The sequence below is a fragment of the Gossypium hirsutum genome, chromosome A11 (assembly GCF_007990345.1).
Source record: "Gossypium hirsutum isolate 1008001.06 chromosome A11, Gossypium_hirsutum_v2.1, whole genome shotgun sequence".
Taxonomy (NCBI): Eukaryota; Viridiplantae; Streptophyta; class Magnoliopsida; order Malvales; family Malvaceae; genus Gossypium; species Gossypium hirsutum.
Genome location: NC_053434.1, coordinates 113,517,743 through 113,537,009, shown reverse-complemented (window position 1 = coordinate 113,537,009; position 19,267 = coordinate 113,517,743). Strand labels below are relative to the sequence as shown.

At 28.9% G+C, this 19,267-nt stretch overlaps 1 protein-coding gene across 3 annotated transcripts; it reads left to right on the top strand.

Moving 5' to 3' along the window:
- The first annotated feature begins 12,919 nt into the window (after positions 1 to 12,919).
- On the top strand, positions 12,920 to 16,616 carry LOC107886390 (rab9 effector protein with kelch motifs). 3 transcript variants are annotated; one of them, XM_016810340.2, is made up of 9 exons: positions 12,920 to 13,389; positions 13,950 to 14,477; positions 14,573 to 14,638; positions 14,741 to 14,907; positions 15,007 to 15,163; positions 15,264 to 15,354; positions 15,453 to 15,868; positions 15,988 to 16,092; positions 16,177 to 16,616. In XM_016810340.2, the coding sequence occupies exons 1-9, from the start codon at positions 13,246 to 13,248 to the stop codon at positions 16,453 to 16,455; spliced, it is 1,953 nt and encodes a 650-aa protein (XP_016665829.1). In that variant the 5' UTR covers positions 12,920 to 13,245; the 3' UTR covers positions 16,456 to 16,616. The 3 variants fall into 3 exon arrangements, with proteins under 3 accessions (XP_016665829.1, XP_040935876.1, XP_040935877.1); XM_041079943.1 differs by lacking the exon at positions 12,920 to 13,389 and adding an exon at positions 13,425 to 13,654; XM_041079942.1 differs by lacking the exon at positions 15,988 to 16,092.
- The last annotated feature ends 2,651 nt before the right edge of the window (positions 16,617 to 19,267 follow it).

Below are 19,267 nucleotides of genomic sequence, written 5' to 3'. Positions count from 1 at the left end.
GACGTTGGGGTAACTTGTCTTAAAGTCACATTTATTCCATCTGGGCTTTTCCATCATTCATTTGGATACACGGAAAATAAATAATTGTGATTTTTAGGATTAATTATTTCAGCTATGGGATTAAATTTAATAATAAATATTATATGTTTGATTAAAAAAACTCTGAAATGAAAAAAAAAATAGCATTGAAAGTCGATTTAGCTTGATTGGCATGGATATTGTTGCCAATGCAGGAGGACATAAGTTCAAGTGCGTTGAAACGTATTATCCTCGTATTAATAGGTTGAGAAAGAACTTTGAAGTTGAAAATATGAAAAAGGAAATAATAAAAATTGAAATGGGACAGTCTTTTTGCCTATCCCGATTTTTATTTCTATATCTCAAACTTATTTCCTCTTAAAACTTTATATAATATTTTATCCCTAACTTCGAAACAGTTTATTTGATCACACCTTGTCCCGAAATTCTAAATAATGATTTATACTATATTAGTTTTTATAAAATTAAATCAAATATATATCATAAAATCTTATAAAAAGAGAGAAACTATAATAAAATATATAAAATCAAAATATATGTTATAAATTATTATAAATTTAAGAAATTGTAATTAAAAATATAAAATTAATATAAGGTTATTTTAATAAATATATTAGGATGGGGCAAGATGGATTTCACTTAAACTTGATCCCGAGCTGATCTTGAAAACATTAATAAATAAATTGATCTGTCTCACTCCAAAAATCTGATTTTAAAGAAAAATGAAAATCACTCTTAAACTATCAGAGCCTTTCGAGTTTAAAATTTTTTTATTATCTCTACAAAAAAACAAGGAAAACGAAATAAACCTTATATTTGAATATGATTATAATATAAAGAAAATCAAATGTAAATAGAATGAAATCACAAGACCTATTATTAGGGATGATAATGGAGTTCGAACTAAGGGTGGAATTGCTTCATTTATTTCCGTCTCGTGTTATACAAATGTCGAAAATATTTATATTCATATATATTAATCATCTCCATTGTTATATAAATCAGATTAAATCTCTTGGATTAGAATAAATTGATATATCAATTTTGATATAAAAGTTAAACTGATTTTTAAGCGAACTACTTGAAATTAATAAATAAAAAAAAAGACAAAAAACTTATTGTTGAATCGATTCAACTAATTTCATAGTTTTTTAATTTTTTTTACATATATTTTAATTAGTTCCACATATGTATAAAAAATTCTACAGATTTATGAACTCATTTTCCTTTACAAATACAAAAATGATAAATAAAACACACACACATATATATATAACACCTCTTGAACTCTCATGATTGACCTCGTGATTAAGGGATGTTCATCCATAAAACCCACGTGAATTCAAGCTTTCGAGGAGCAAGTAATAGATTTTTATTTGAGCAATTCCCATTGGACGTAGTGTGTATGGTGTAGGTATATCTTTACTGTATATAAAGTAAATCAATACGAATTCAATATAACAATTCTAGTTTTACTATGAGTATGTGTGTATATCACGACTAAACTTATCTATAGGCCGAGCATTCCCAAAAAAATTTCAAGCTTCGAAGTATAAGTATGTCCCTAACATGTATGAAGTAAATTAGTGTGAAATCTATAAAACAGTTGAAGTTTTAGTGTGCCTTTATCTGTTTTAGACTCGCCTAAAAGTTGTTAAGAAATTAATAAAATATTAAAATATATATTATAAATTAAAGACAAGCTGAGTTGGGTTGAGATATAAAAAAACATTGTTTAAACCGGGCTCAAATTAGACCGAACGACAGGTCTAATCAAAGCTGTTGTGGCTTTTTTGTTTTCAGACAAAGCTAAGCAGATTTATGTGAAACAAAAGTCGATTTTTTATGGAAACTGTCAAATAACTGCCCCTCCTTGCGTTCCAGTCCAGTCCACACCATAAAATGGAAATTGTTACTTAATCTGAGTATGAAAAATATATGATTTAATCTCCAAGTCGAGTAGAAAGGAAATAAAGTTACAATGAGTTTCTACTACAGCATATTCGGGTTACGCCTCAACATAATATTAGGCTTGTTTTATTCGGTTTAGATTAAAAATTAGATTTAAAATTTTATTCAAACTCGACCCTAATAAAAATGATAAAATTCAAGTTCAACCCGGTTCGGTTTAAACCCGTTTTCTATGCCTAAGATTAGTCTAAAAAATGAACCTAAAATTTTGTTCAAGCCCGATTCAGATAAAAAATACTAAACCCGAGCCTGGCTTGCCCATATTAAATTTTTTTATATTTTTTAAATAAAATAAATTTTAAAAATAAAATACATCAAATACACTAAAAACATTAAAATAAATGTTTTCCAACAAATTAAAAAAATATTAAAAAATGTTTATACTTGAATAAAACTAAAATAGTTGCAACTTAGCAAGCAAATATATCTAAAATAGTAGTAAAATTAACAATAAAATAATAGTTATACAATATCCAAGCAAAAATAAAAAAATAATAACAATATAATAGTAAAAAGGTAGCAAAACAACGGCAAATAGCAACCGAAAGAAAATTTTAGGCAAATTTGGGTCGAGGCTAGGTCAAAAAATCTTACTCGAGGCTTAACCCGTTTAGAAAACAGGCATTATTTTTTGTTCAAGTCCATTTTTTCAGTATATATTTTTATCCAAACCCTCTCACATTTCGAATAGATCTTCAGACCTGAACAAATGACCTGACTCGACCCATGATTAAGTTTAAGGTAGAACAAAAGTTTATTTAAATTAATTTATCCACTAAATTTTCATCGACTTAATTAAAATGATTAATTTACATTTTTAAAAAATTAAAATAAATTAAATTTAACTAACCATTTCTTCTCTTTTTGAAAATTAATGACCTTATACTATTATAATATAATTGTCATCAAGCAATTACATTTAGCTATTGCTATCAACTCTATCCTATAATACACCACTTAGTTAAATTTCAAACCCTATAATTCAAACAAAAACCATTCCACTCAATATTCCATCCTTCCAATACTCCCAAAAATTTGTGATTACCCCATTTTTTCCACTACATCATTAATGTCCTCCTAATCATGATTATATTAAACCACAATATATCAGGCTATAAATTCTACCCCAATGAAAGCAATATTTTCTAGCATTTCATCAAATAAAATTGCAGACAGGGAAGACCAAAGGTAAGTTTTAAATTCCATTGATAAATTAGTTTCATTCATTCATTCTTTTTATTTATTTATTTATTTATTCAAGTAACTTCATAATTAGTAATCATATGATCTTTATTATTTGATTACATGACATAGGGCTATTAAAATCATGAAAAGGGTACTACTTTTACTAGGACTGCTGGTGTTGTTGTTGCATGATCAAGCTGATGCTAAAAGGGTATTAATGGAGGAGGCTGCTCCAGCACCTACAATTGGTGCAAAAAGGGACACTGAAAACAGCAGCTATAGTGACGAAGAGGAGAAAAACAACAGTTATGGAAGTAATGGGAATCCATCAGGATCAACCACTAAGAATCACCATTATTACATTAGTGACAAACCGCCAGCAAAAGAACACTGATAGTTTGTAATGAAGAATATATGTTTATGTGTGTGTATATATATAAGTAGCTAGCATAGAGACTATGTAGGTAAAAGTATTATGGAGGCCGTTATGTCGGAAGTCGGATTGTATTTTGTCTCTTCTATTCAAAAAATGAGCAAATTAATCTCTATACGTTAGATCAAAGAGTAAACTGGGGGTCTCTATGTTGAAATTTTCAGCCATTTTTAGTGTTAAAAATTGGTCATTGTACATCATCACAAGATACACACTAGTTTTTAGCTGGAGAAATGCATGAAATTTTTAATAGAAATGACTAATTTGCTCTTTGATTTAATATAAAGGGACTAATTTGCCCATTTTTCAGTAAAGGGATCAAAATGCAATCTGACTCTTATAAATATAGAAACATCCATGATACCTTAACCGACTTTGTATGATACAGGGTGTGTATGGAATTGATGCATCTACCAAGTACACTTATGGTATCTGTATGTATGTATGTATGTATGTTGTTGGGAAAGCCAGAAGATATACTGTTTTTCCTTCTGCCTTTTAATTTCTAATGTTGTGTATTAAGGTTCCATTGAACCAAGACCAGCCCATCCTCCACTAACCTACCAACTTAATTTGCTGTAATTGAAAAAAAGGGTTGATTTCAATTATGGTATATGTATGTGCTATAAAATGTCGTGGTTGTTGGGCCCTCAGGGCCAATTGCAGTTCTTCTAAACAGTTAAGGTGTTGAAGCATTCATTGAGAATCTCAGGTCCATTAAGGTTCAATGGCAAAGGCATACTGGTACTTGCATATTGGTATATGCACTAAGGTTGCATTGAATCAAGACTAGCCAATTCTCCACTAACCGCTAGCTTAAAAAAGGGATAATTTCACTGGACCTCCTTGAACTATTCCCAATATTCTAAATTTGTCTTGAACTTTAAAACGATCTAATTGAGTCTTAAAAGTATTTCTATCATATCATTCAAGTCTTTTGATGGGTCTAACTATAAGTTTGAATGTTAAATGTGATTGACAATCTATTTGGATAAATCACTAAAAGTAAATAGTATATACAAGAAATGTTTACGCAGTTCAGATTGAACCTATATTTGCAGAGCATTGCATAGTGAACCAATCCACTAAAATTTTCGCAACACAAAAAACAATAGTTTAAACTCAACTCATTTCTCTAAAATTGTAACTTCACTTTTATACGATCTAACTTTAATTCTAACACTTTGCTCACTTAATCACTTAGCAAGTGTTTATAACAATCATCTAAAAATGATTGAAATTACCACACATCAGTGTCTAGAATGAACAAATATTTTTCTTTCCAATTAACTCACTACGATAACAAATTGAAGAAACTAGCCTATAGTTGTAAAAATATTTGAACAATGCTAAGAGTAGTGTCAACTAATTTTGAAACTGTGCAAGAAAAACGATCAACACAAAATAATTGTTTATATAGTTCGATTTCTTTACATTTATGAGGCTTTGTCTAGAGAGAAAATCCATTATCTTTCAATCTCATACGAGTGATTTAAGTCCTAATACTCACTTGTTTAGTAAACTCACTTTTGCACCTAAATATCTACATTTATAAACCAAGTGACTTGTTTACTTATAAAAATACACTCACAATAATGAATTCCTCAATGAACAGATATGTGCTAAAAACCCAAATCCCTCACATATACAAATCTCAAACATATATATCATTTTCGATTTATTCTAAATCAAATACAATCAATCTCCCCATTAATATAGCGGCATAAAAAATACATTATATAAAAAACGAATATGATAAAAATTTATAAGAAAATTAGTGTTAAAAAAAATAATTTTCTTTATCTAAATCCTCTCAATTTTAAACCAATCTTCCAACTTAAACTAAATTTAAAATCATTGATGAAATAAAACGTGTACCAACATCCTACACATCCGACTAGAAAGGATGCTCAAATTCATATGGTAAGAGCTCAATTTCATAGGACCCAACTGAATGGATTGACCCGAGATTATTTATTTGAATATCACAGTTAAATTTTAAGATGAAATGGTCAAACACAAACAGTACTGAATTGCGTTAACCAAGTAGCGGAAGTGGCGTCGCTCATGGGGTGTTGGGTTTCGTATAGGGTCAACGGCACGTACCCGTCACGCAGTGCAGTGCAGGGCAGGGCAAGGGCCCGCCTCGGCCTCAAATTCCAATGACTTGCACGGTATCTAAGACGCAATCCCACAATTAACAACATACACCTTCTTCCAATCTTTTTTTTAGTAAATTTTGCTATTAGTCCTCCTAGTTTAAGAAAGTTATAAATTTAATTTTTTATATTTTAATTTGATCATTTTTCTTTCTTTGTTTTTTAAATATTAAAATTCGAGTCCTTGTGGATCCATAACTATTAAATTATTGAGTTTTTTTATTTCAAAATCTGATGCACCAAACAAATTATTATCATATGTAATATCATGTCAACTTGTTATTTTCACATGTTATTAACTAAAAATCATATCAATTGATTGATAACTATCTTTTGCACAAAGACTAGGGTTGTATATGAACAGAACATTGGATGAACGGTTCGGTTTTTGTTTGTTTATGTTCGTTTATAACAAGATTTTGAGGCTCGTTTGTTAAATGAACCAATCACTAACAAAGTTTGTTCAGTTCATTTATGTTTATGAACAAGCTCGTTTAATAAATCATTTAAAATTCATTTATTGTTCCATTAGTATATATTATTAAAATTATTACAATTTATTTTTTTATTTATAATATAATCATTGCTATTTATATTTTACTATTTTATATCTAAGAAATAATATATATTTATTATTTGTTTGTTATTTATTCAAGAACATTGTTCGTGTGAGTGTGTTCAAATATATGTTCATGAACATATTAGTTTAACTTAAACGAACGAACATGAACACATATAATTTTAAATAAATGAACACAAACAAAAATTTTGAAATTTTTAATAAATACGAACTGAACACAAACAATCTTAAAAATAAATAGACGAACATAAATAAAGGTCCATTAGTTCTAGCTCAATTCATTTACAACCCTAGTCAAGAACGAAAATTTAAATTCGGAAGGCATAAAGACTAAAATTTATCAAATTAAAGTATAAAAATTAAATCCACAACTTTTGCAAAATTTAGTGCATAGCACAATTTAATCCTTTTTTTTTCCATATTAATTTATTATCTATATTTAGAGTTTGTCATTATCATTGTCATTAGTTTGTCATTGTCGTTATCATTGTCATTCTCAATAATTAAGTTTGAATCCTCGTTTGTCATAAATCTCATTATAAGTTCTTGTTATATCTCCTCTTTTTTATACAAATGTTTAGAACTACTCGTAGCTCCTCTCCAACCCTTAAATAGGAGGATAACACGCTTCAGCACACTTGAACTTACGTCATCCTTTACTGACAACAATATCAATGTCAATTGACAGTATAATAATATTTGAGCCAATGCCACCTGTATTTATAAAACCTCACTTTTACTGCTTCAACCTAAGAGTGTTTAAATTTCGGTTAAAATCAAATTAATTGATCTAATTCAATTAAAGGTCGATTAATGATTTTTTAAAAGTTTGGTTATCGATTAATTCAGTTTAAAATCGAGTAGTTAACTGAATTAACCAAACTTAATAATTAATAATACAAATTATATGTAGTTTTAATTCGGTCAAATGGACATTATCAAATTTTTTATATGTTTTATACTTTTTTTAACAAAAATAAATAAATTTTAGTTAATTTAATTAACCGACCGAATTAATCGAAATATTTCGATTCGATTAATAATTAAAAATTAAATATTAATTAATTTATTTAATACAAATTTAATTTAATTAGCTGTTTATATTTTTTTTTCCATTCCAAATTATTCACATCCAATAGACAAACAAGACCTTCTACTATTCCTTTTCCGACTTTAATCCTTTCTGGATAAGATGGGATGGGGAGCCCTTTCATTTCATTTCTTTTCCTTCGTCTTATCTTTTGATCTCAGTCATTGAAAAGAAAGAGAAAGAGAAAATAGTAATAATTTTAACTTGATTTGTTTTTTTTTTCATTTTTATAATATTATTAGTAACTTCAAAACAATATATAATTATTATTATTTATTTCAGTGAGATGCAAAATTATTATATTTAATAATTAAATTTATTGTCAATTGAGTTTTATTTAGATTAGTATGAATATTGTTGTTAATGTAAGAGAATGTAAGTTTAAGTATATTGAAGTGTGTTATACTCCTATTTATGATTTAGAGAGAAATTATAGATAATTTTAAATATTATGTCAAAAATAAATATAATTAAAATATATAATAAATTAGTTAATTTTTTAAAGAATATGAATATAAATTTAAATTTTTAGCGTGCTGTATTAATCTTATTTCGCATAAATCAATATTATTGTACAAGGACCGTCCATTATTTTAATATTAATAACGACGATGCATTAATCAATGAAGTATTGATGTGTACGGGTCTGGATATTTATTGACGTTTGAAAATTTGTCCGAAATTTGAGAGAATTTAGGTAAAAATATCAGATTCAAGAAATAGATTTGGGTAAAAAATTAGATCCGTTTAACATATGGGTCGAGTTTAGGCTTGAACATTCTAGGCCCTAGCCTGGCCCGATTCATTTTTAAGTTTATAATACTTTATATTATGTCATTTATAACACATTAAAAAACTATACTAAATATATAATATTACTCTAATGTAAACATTAAAATAATGTTAAGATGAATATATTCAAAATTTCAATAAATAAAAAATATTAACTTATTAAATATTAGATTAAAATAATTTTAAAATTAATAATATGGACGAATTTAAAATGGGCTTGGGCTAATCTTTTGTAAAATATGAATGGGCTTGGGTAAAGTTTTAGGCCCATATTTCAGGTCGAGCTTTGATAATAATAAAAAATATTTTAATATCATGTTTAGGCTTAACTCAAATCTGACCTGACTCATAAACACCTCTATTCATGTGTCACAATTTTAGGATTCCACGTATAATTATTTCTTAAAAGGTTGTATATCTTACTATATATATATATTTATTGTTAAAGTGATGACATAAATTTTATTTTTTTATTTTGAAAAAACAACTTTAAGCATTGGGTTAACATGGAGTGGTCACACTAGTGACTGAAGGACCGTGGCCCTCTCAAAAATTGTGAGACTTTACTTTAATCTATTTAAAAAATGTAAAATTATAAGTGATACAATAGTGTTCTGACTTCCTCAAATTTTGTAATTTACTTTTTACCTCTTAATATAAAACTTTTTATTTCACGTATATTGATACGTAAATCAATTATTGGTTGAATATAATTGATTGATTTTACATTGATATGTAAATCAATTATTGGTTGAATCTAATTGATTGATTTTGTTTTATGTTTATTTGAATATATGACCAAAAACAATAACAAAAAATTCATATCAGCCCAAAATTATGTAATCGAAGATTGAGATGAAATTTAAAGAAAAAAATAGTTGAAAGACCAAAGCTAAAAAATATATATATTAAAATAGATTAAATTGAATTTTTTTGTTTGTAAATTTTATTTTGGTCACTTAATTAAAAAAGTTACAATTTAGTCATTAAATTATTCAAAAGTTTCTATTTAAGTCACTAAACTATTCAGAAAAAATTATTTAAATTACTGGGTTGCTGAGGTTTTTTTTTTAAAGTTCCGTCAAAAAGCTCTAAGTGACGATTTAATTATCAGTATGGTGGATCAATACTCATCAATGAATAGAAGAGCATATCTTAAATCCAAATCAATCTAAATGTCAATGTCAGAGATTGAAGGAAAAAGTTTTGAATTTTAGTATACAGATTTGTGACGTCTAGAGTTGTTTCATTAAAAAAAAACTGAACTGTAGAAGAGAAAGGGGAAAAGAGCTTTCGATTGATGCAGACTGTATAAACAAAAAAAGTTATATAGTATCAATTTTTTAACAATCCAATGACTTAAATGGAAACTTTTGAATGGTTAAGTGGTCAAATTGTAACTCATTTTAATTATTTAATTAAATGACCAAAATAAAAACATATCAATAGTTTAATAACTAATGGTATAGTTTACCCAATTAAAAAAAAAGATAATGTACAAAACTAAACATGAACTTTAATTCAATGTACAATATTTTACATTAAATTTTAATTTAATTTTCAATAATCACTAACACAATTATCGATATAATATCATTTTTATACTAAATATCCTACACACAAATAATTATAAATATTTAATATAAAAATAAATTAATATGTTTATTTCTTTAAATGTGTCTATTTAAATTAAAAATAAATTTTCATGTATACATTCAAACTATAATTAAAGTTTAATAAATATAATTACACCAAATCAAAATTCATATATCAAATTATATATCAAACCAAAGTTCATGTATAACTTTAATATGTGTTCAATTAAAAAAAAAGATATGAATTTTTAACATAATAAAGAGATTACACCTAGTGGTTAATAAACATCATTATTGTGACAATCTACCACGTGACCTGTTCCCCTTAAAAAAAACCTTTTAGATTTTTTTATAATTTATAAAATTTTAAATTAACAATAATAAAATTATACTTTAATTTTCACAAAAATAATAATAATTTAATTTGATTTTTTAAAAATCATAAAAATATAAAAAATTTAAAATTTAATTCCAACCCCTAAAAAAATTTTCTAACTTTAACCCGATTATCTATTACACATGTTTGCTTTACAAGTTAGAAAGGGGAAGACAGGGAACATCAGCGGTATAGTGTTGTAATAGTAGGGAGTTGTTCTACCGCCGTTACCTCAAAAACTCTCCCGTGTTTTTCGCGTGTACTCTTCCATCCCCTCACCATCTCCATCACTTGTATTTTATGCCCTGCTTTTCTTGTCTAACTTTATTTTTTTCTTTTAATTTTGTTTCTCACTTTATTTCATTATTTTTATTAGTAAATTAAAGGGTATCTTTTATTTTCATTTTATAATTTAAAAAAATTATTTTTTTGGATTCGCAGATTTTTTTAATAAAATTATTATTAATGATTAAATCATTACACAATTAATATGTTTTGTCATTAAGTATAATATTTGTTGAAATAATTATTATGTAGTGGGTGACTGTTACTATGTTTCTCACATCAAAATGAGGAGACAGCGGTGTTCATAGTTCGGTTAAAATTATATTAACTGATTGAATTAATCTAATTTGGTTAATCAATTAATGGTTAAATTTAATTTGATTAGAGGACGATTAATGATTTTTAAAATTTTAATTATCGATTAATTCGTCTTAAAATTGAGTAATTAATTAAATTAACCGAAATAAATCATATATATTATATAAAATATATTTTATATATTAGCAATATATTTTTTAAACTATTAAAAAAATAAACATTAGTAATATATATTTTATATTTATTTTAATCAAAAAATAAAAATATATAAATTTCGATTAATTCGATTAATCGATTAAATAACCGAAATATTTTAATTCAACTAATGGTTAAAAATTTTTACATTTCACATAATTCAAATAATAGTAATTTGATTCGGTTAAAAATCAAACCGACCATTTGAACATATTAATGACAAAGAGATGGTTGACGGTAAGTAGATGGAAAAGAGCTACTGGTGGTGGTGGTCTGATGTTATTAAAACAACATATGTCAATGTTACAAGACACGTGGGTCTATCTTATGTTACCATTTCTTTATTACATACATCACTTTGAGTAAACAACAGTAATCTCAAACCTCAATTTGTTTCATTTCAACAACATTATACAGTCAAACCTTCCCAAGTTATCATCTAATTTTTATAAATCATGGAACTTGGGTGTGGTTGAAAAAACAGAGGTTATGTTTTGTAAGTACTCGGGTTCGAGATTTATTATAGCAATTAAATGTGTAGAGTTTTTAGTTTTAATGCGGTTAATTAATTTGTAGTCTAGATTGTCTCTGTTGTTTGTTTATATTGTAATAAATCATTAGCATAGTCATTACTTTTAGATGTTAAATATTATCCGTTCGGATATGATTTAGTGTATATTTAGAACACGCTAATTAAATTAAACACGGATAATTTTTTATTATATTAACTATTTGAATATGATATGATAAAAACAAACAACATCAATAAAATTTAGGAGGATTATTTAGTTTTTTGGCAAGTCCACACAGTAAATATAATAATGATATATTTGAGTTTGCAATTCAATACTCAGGTTAACTTAAGCAAAATGCCAAGTTTTAAAATTAATTAAGTGATTAGGCTGATTTGGAGCATATTTACTGAAATAGGTCAGTTTTGAAAAGATAAGAAAATACGCGTCCAGATGAAATGTATGGGTCTCGAGTGTTGTCACATCATCGTCAATTGAAATATATATTCGAGCTTTCACAATGTTTACATCAAACATAAACACAAATAAATTGATCTCCCCTTATTTTTAACCCTAAAATCCATTTATTGTCCCAAAATACCCTAACAAAACTTAACCCAAACCTTAAACAAACCCTAAAAACAAAAACATGACCACAATTTCTTCTTTTTTTCAAAATCGATCTATTCCGATAAATATATACTCCAAATCAGTTTAATCACCTGGTTAGTTTTAAAATTTGGTATTTTTGTCTAATTTAACCCAATACTCAAGTTAAAAAAATATTATTGATATAATATTTATATTTTTAAAGATTTAATTAAAATATTTTGAAAATTGAGGATTTCTCGTAAAATTAAACCATATATATGTTTCTTGGCCTTGACATGTTGAAGGTGATGGATATGGGGTTTGGGGGAAAACCTTTTGACAGCTTGAGAGCATGGGAAACAACAGGGAGAGCAGCACTCCATTTCCCAAAACTAGAAAAAAGAAAAGAAATTCCACAGCACAAAGTCCCATACTTTATGAAGAGACATTTCTAGATCGACATCATCAAATAAACCCACCTTGAAACTTGGATTCAGAGTAACCAAATAAAAAATAAAAAAAAATTAAAGCTTCTCATCCACAGCAATCCCAATATCAAAATCAACAATAACCATAGAAGAAAAAAAAAGATACACCTTTGCTCATTGAAATGTTAAATTCGAAATATCTTTTCTCATTGGTTTAATCACTGTCAAATGAACAAAATTTTGGGTTTTTCTCTATCATTCTCCACAACCCCAGTAAACCCCACAACTCCATCATTTTCATTTAGACAAATGTATGAAAAATATTTATAAAAATGGTTTTTTTTTCTATTTTTAAATAACTAACAGTCACAGTTGCTTGATTTTACATCACTTGTTTGTTTATATGGTCTCAACAACGTATTGGCTTGGTAGTACATATAACATAAGATATTGAGCGTGAAAAAAGATGGTTCTTTTTCACCTTGTGGTTGCCACACTGATATATAGACTTGAAAGCACCCATCTTTTCATGTCAAATTTGACACTGATAGTTGATATATATCAACTTTGGCCTGTTCATGTCCTTCTCTTAGCCCTCACCATTTCTCTCTCTCTTGCTTGCTTTGAAGTAAAAACTTAAGGCTGATCCAAAAACAAAGACCAACCCTTTAAAGAGAGAACAGAAACACAAACAACATGCAGACAGTAATGGAATCATTTGGAGCTCAAATGGCAAAGAGGAAAGCAATGTGGCTTTATCCTAAAGTCTCTGGGTTTAATCCTTCTGAGAGATGGGGGCACTCTGCTTGCTATTCTAATGGGGTTATTTATGTATTTGGTGTATGTTAAATTAACCTTAATTATTCTTTGGTGGGTTTTTTTGGCCTTCCATCAATGTTAAATGGTTATGTTTGGTTAAGGGTACATATAACGTTTCTTCATAGGTTTTAGTTCTTTACTATTTTCTATGATTCTTCATAGGTGGAAGGTTATTTGAAATTTGTCCTGGTTTCAGTTTCCTTAATTAGTAAGGCCATGACTATAACTAGGATGCCTATTGAGCTTCTCTTTTTGGGGTTTAACTGTTATGCTGTAACAATATCAGGTGATATGTTTTAATTTTAAGTCTTGTGGAAAGTTTGGTTTTTTATATGTATATTTTTGGGGTTCATTTTATTCAATCTTTTTGGAGGAATTTGTGCTATGTTGGAGAAGGTTATGTTTTCTTTGACTTGTATATTGAGCTACAATGTTGTTGAATTTTGTATATTTTGATGCTTGCTTATGTTAGGAGGAGAGTAACCATAGGAAAGAAAGGATCAAGAAATGGTTTTAGAAGATTATGATCTTGATTTCTGTTTAAATGCTGAAAGTTGATTGCCAGATTTTGTTTATCGCAGGGGTGTTGCGGTGGTCTACATTTTAGTGATGTTCTCATGCTAAATCTCAACACAATGGTTTGGAAAACTCTGGAAACCACAGGGCAGGGACCTGGTCCTAGAGACAGTCACAGTGTTGTTCTTGTAGGGACTAAAATGATGGTGTTTGGGGGCACTAATGGTTCTAAGAAGGTAAACGATCTTCATGTACTGGACCTTGTATCGAAAGAGTGGATACGAGCTGAATGCCAGGGCGTCGTGCCTTCACCTCGCGAAAGTCATACAGCAACACTTATTGGTGAAGACAAGATAGTGATTTTTGGAGGAAGTGGTGAAGGTGGAGCGAGTTACCTGAATGATTTGCATGTTTTGGACCTTAGGACTATGAGATGGACTTCACCTCAGGTGAGAGGTCATATCCCTGCCCCTAGAGATAGTCATAGTGCCATTGCTATAGGAAACAAGCTTGTTGTGCATGGTGGGGACTGCGGTGATCGATACCTTGGAGATGTTGACATCTTCGACATGGATACTTCGACCTGGTCAAGGGTATTGTCTCACCGAATTCATTAATAAGAAAAACATTCGAACTGCTTTTCTTGTATCTATGCTTTTATGAAATATAATTCTTGTGTTCTTTGCAGTTGGCTGTTCAAGGCTCCTTACCAGGTGTCCGAGCAGGTCATGCTGCAGTTAATATTGGAGCAAAGGTAGCACATTTTGCTGATTATCAACAATTTTTGTTTCGAATTTAATGTTCATATAATGAATATCACGGATTCACAACCAGAGACAAATTTGTGATTTTGAAGGTTTTCATCATCGGAGGGGTTGGAGATAAACACTATTACAATGATGTTTGGGTACTAGATGTGATTGCTTGTTGTTGGACTCAGCTTGATATATGTGGCCAACAGCCTCAAGGCCGGTTTTCTCATACTTCTATTCTCACAGAGTCCGATATTGCCATCTATGGAGGGTAAGTTCCTTTGCCTACATTATAGGTTCATCTCCCGGTCTCTCATCGTGACATTGGGTTCCACTTGTAATTCCATTGAACTTTACTTGATATATACAGATGTGGGGAAGATGAACGTCCGATCAACGAATTGCTGGTTTTACAACTCGGAAAGCAACATCCAAATGGTCGATACAACATTTCAATGTGCAAAACTTTCGGAAGCCATTGGAACCAAGAAAAGAGAAGATTCTTAAGAGTAGCACCTGGCAACTTGGTAACGTATAAACAGAAGATTAACCGCAAACTTTGTACTCCTTTTTGTTGTTTTTAGTTGACCTTATGGAATAAGAGGTACTTTATTTATTTTGAATCAGAAAAGCATCTATTTTGCCGATATCGAAGTAGCAAAACATGTAGTTAATGAAGCAGAACAAGAAGCAAAGCATTTTTCTCGGTTCAGTTCAGGTTCGTTTGGAATCAAATTCCCTTACCTCTGGCCTCGGATATAGCTCTATGGCTTGATGATTTGAATATGATCATTTCATCTTTTCGTTTCTCTTTAGATACTTCAAACCCGAAGAGGAGGAGAACTGCCACTGCAAAGGCATGGGAGGTTGAATTCGAGCAAGAAGAACATTCCCTTTCACTCTCGCAGCATTCATCTCCTTCACAATCTGATCAAGAACAAGCTCCGCTACAAAAGCCCCCTGATTCAACCACGCCCCAAGGCCTTAATTTGTTTAAGCAGTTCCATCATGTTACAAACAATTGTCAGCCTTACAATGTTTCAAATAACCATAAGCAAACCAGATATACTGTCCATAGAACGCAACAAGATCCCCAGTTTACAAGAGAACTTCAAAATCCTCGGAAACCTGAACAATATCTCCATGTTGGTGATACCGGCAGACAAGGAAGTGGAACGCAATACTCCATTGTTGAACAGAGACACTTCGAAGCAGGGCCTATTCACAACCTGGTAAAGCATCCCTTTTTCGATCCCGTTAGCATTACTACTCTTCTTTTCTGAGGTTTTAGGTTTATTTTCTATATATGTCCACTTGTTCACGCTTCACATTGGGAGATTTTTCTCCTCAGCTTGGTGCTGAAGTTAGAGGTAAGGTCGATGGGGCCTTCGACTCCGGTTTCCTGGTGACAGCGAATGTTAATGGAAAGATATTCAGAGGGGTCTTATTTGCACCTGTAAGGCCTTGTATTCTTTACCATGAAAGTTCCTAATATATTTTCAACTATTCCTTACCATCACTTTATTCGATCTGACATTAGGGGTCAGGTGTCATCTCGAGAGGGCCAATGCTTGCTCAAAGTCCGTCATCAACATGCCAGGTCAGTGCAGCTCAACCATTGCTAAACTCGAGCAATTTAGAACCCTTGAACCCATCTCAGCCACCACCAACAATGCGTATCACGCCAGAATCCGGTCACAGCTCTCGGCATTTGGCAACTAGTGCTGCTTCATTAGCAACAGCAAAAGACCCAAAGCTAAGAAGTGATCTAAGAGATGTGGTTCTAACACTAGGAGGACCTGGAACTGGCCCTGTTTGACACCTTATATAACACTGAAAAAAAAAACCGGCTTGTTGGCATCAAATTATAGACCTTTTTCATAAAGAAGGAAAAAAAAGGATGATGGCCCCTTAATCATGTAGATGTTGAATATATATATATAAGTTTTTATTTTTATTTATTAAAAGATGATTATTGTATTTTAGTCCTTTTTTTGGGTGAGTGAGGTGATTATGCTTTTGAGCATCAATCTGTTTTAACTTTTTCCATGTAGCCTTGATAATGCAGGCAGGTGCGGATATAGGGCCCTGCTTAATTTTATAATTTATAAAATTTTAAATTAATAATGATAAAATTATACTTTAATCTTTTAAAATTGATAAAAATTTAATTTAATTCTTTAAAAAAGATAGAGATATAGATTATTAAAGTATATAATTTAATTTGATTCCAAAAATTCTTTAGACATCGTTCTTGCTTATTATGTCGGATTTTTGTATCTGCTACTGAATTATGCAAAAGCATTTTTTTTTACTGTCACTGAATTATGCAAAACCCTTTTTCTTTAGTGCGGTGATTGGGTTTTGCAATCATTTAGAAGGCGTTGTGACTCTTTTATATGAAAATGAATGGCATCATAATAATTAAGTGGTCCTCTTGAAAATTAGTTAGGAAGAAAAGAAATTTTGATATTAGTCTCTATACCATATACAACTAATTATTTAGTCTATATTTTAATTTATTTATTTTCTTATATTTTATAATTTGAAATATCAGTTTTGACTTGAATAGTAATAAATAAATTTGTTCAGTTTAATTATGTTATTCCTAAATGTCAAATATATAATTATATATGTAATATTACGACAGTTTAGTATTTTCATATAATACTCACAAAATATCACGTCATTTTAGTTATGGGATTTAATGATTATCATCTGAGTTAATGACTAAAATTTCAAAAATTAAAAAGTATAAGGTCTAGAAATTATCAAATTATGGAATAAGGATTCAATCCATAATCCATAATTTAGGCATAATATAAAAGTAATAGCAAAATTTGACCTCACAAATTTAATGATTACTATTCGGGTCAGGATTGGAATTTTGAAATTCAAAATTACATGGATTAAAAGTGATTAAATTAGAGTACGAAGACTAAATTTATAACTTATGCATAGAGGTGTTCATGGGTTGGACCTGTGCATGATATCAATACCATACATATTTGCTCAAGCTTAGCCCAACCCAAAATGTGAATCTCAAATGTTACCAAATGTTGCCCATATTTGTAAATAATTAACTTAAACCCATTTAAATTCACTCGTATCTTTTTGTTTTTTAAAAATAAATATTTTATTTAATGCTTAGCAATACTATAATATATAATTTTTTATTAAAATTTTAAAAATAAACAATTCAATATAATTTTTAATATTTACATTATTGTATATTTAATTTTAATATGATTAAATTATATCAAAGGAAACAAGCGGTGTAGAATTTTGCCTTGACTGCAACAACGGTGTAATGGTTATTGCTTTTATAATAGCAATGGTTCTACATTTACCATCACTGTTGGATTGGTAAAAGAGTTGGATATTTTTTAGTTTCGACATTAAATTTTATGAATAAAAAAAATAATATCGATAGAGTCTAATTTAATATTTAAAAATTTAATTTAATTTGAATTTAAATTTAATCGATTTTTAATATGAATATCGAATACAAGAAAACTGATTATGACAATTTTTTTTTATTCCTGATATTAGACCTAGTAGAGTTCAGTAGTTTATATATATATATATATAAGTCTGTTATCTCTTTATTTATGCAGCTAATGATCACTTGATTGTGTTAGTAAGACTGAAATTTTAAGAACTTAGTGATTCAAAGTTCTATTATTAGTAAACTTTTTTTAATTTTTCTTTCAAATTATTATGTTTAGTTTTTTTAGTATGAATAAGTTTTATTTAAATTTATTTCGATCTAAATTTAGATATATTCTAGTTTTGAACTCGTACTTTATATTGAGTTTATTTTAAGGGAAAAATATATCAATAGTCAATAAACTTTGATTAAAATAACATGTTAGTTGCTAAACTTTTAAAAGTGACAAATCAATCGTTAAACTTTCTAGAGGCTCATATTTACATGAACTTTACAAGGTGATTATTCGCCTTACCATACTGTCTAGCAACTTTTTTTAGACAATCTTTGTTGGGAAATAACAATTAAATTACAAGTTTTGAATTATTCATGTCAGTTTCTATGTTGAACTCATGCCAAGTTTTTGTCATTGAGTTAGATTCATGTGCATTATTTAATGTTTCAGATTTATCATTATCAGACCGTTCCCCTAATTATAAATTATCCATGTTTAAGCCATCTAAATTAATGCTACCCCTACCACATACATTCATTCCAACATTATTAAACACATTATCACCTATTGCACTATCAAATCTATCAAAATCACTTGGTTCTTCTTCACTCTCACTCTCATTAAATTCATCATCAACTAAACCCGTCAAACAAATTTAATATCAAAAGTCACAATAAATGCAATGAGATCTTTGGCTTTTTCATACACGACAAATAATATTTAATCACTATCTAATATTTGGCAAGCATCCACAACCTAGATTACATGTCAGATAATTTAATACAAACATATTCAATTCTGTCATGCACATGGCAGATAATAACCAAGCAACACATCTGCAACTTATACAATATAAACATACACAGTGCACTATCTAAATTTTGCATGCATTCATAACTTATTTCATCACATCAAAAGAAATGATATCAAGACAACATGTTTCACTTCCATTAAATTCAAATAGTT

Excerpts from the sequence above, each read along its gene's own strand:
- LOC107886390 (XM_016810340.2), top strand. The coding sequence starts at position 13,246 with ATGCAGACAGTAATGGAATCATTTGGAGCTCAAATGGCAAAGAGGAAA. Across the intron at positions 14,478-14,572 it reads ATACTTCGACCTGGTCAAGG|TTGGCTGTTCAAGGCTCCTT; the intron begins GTATTGTCTCAC and ends TGTTCTTTGCAG. Across the intron at positions 15,355-15,452 it reads TTTTTCTCGGTTCAGTTCAG|ATACTTCAAACCCGAAGAGG; the intron begins GTTCGTTTGGAA and ends GTTTCTCTTTAG.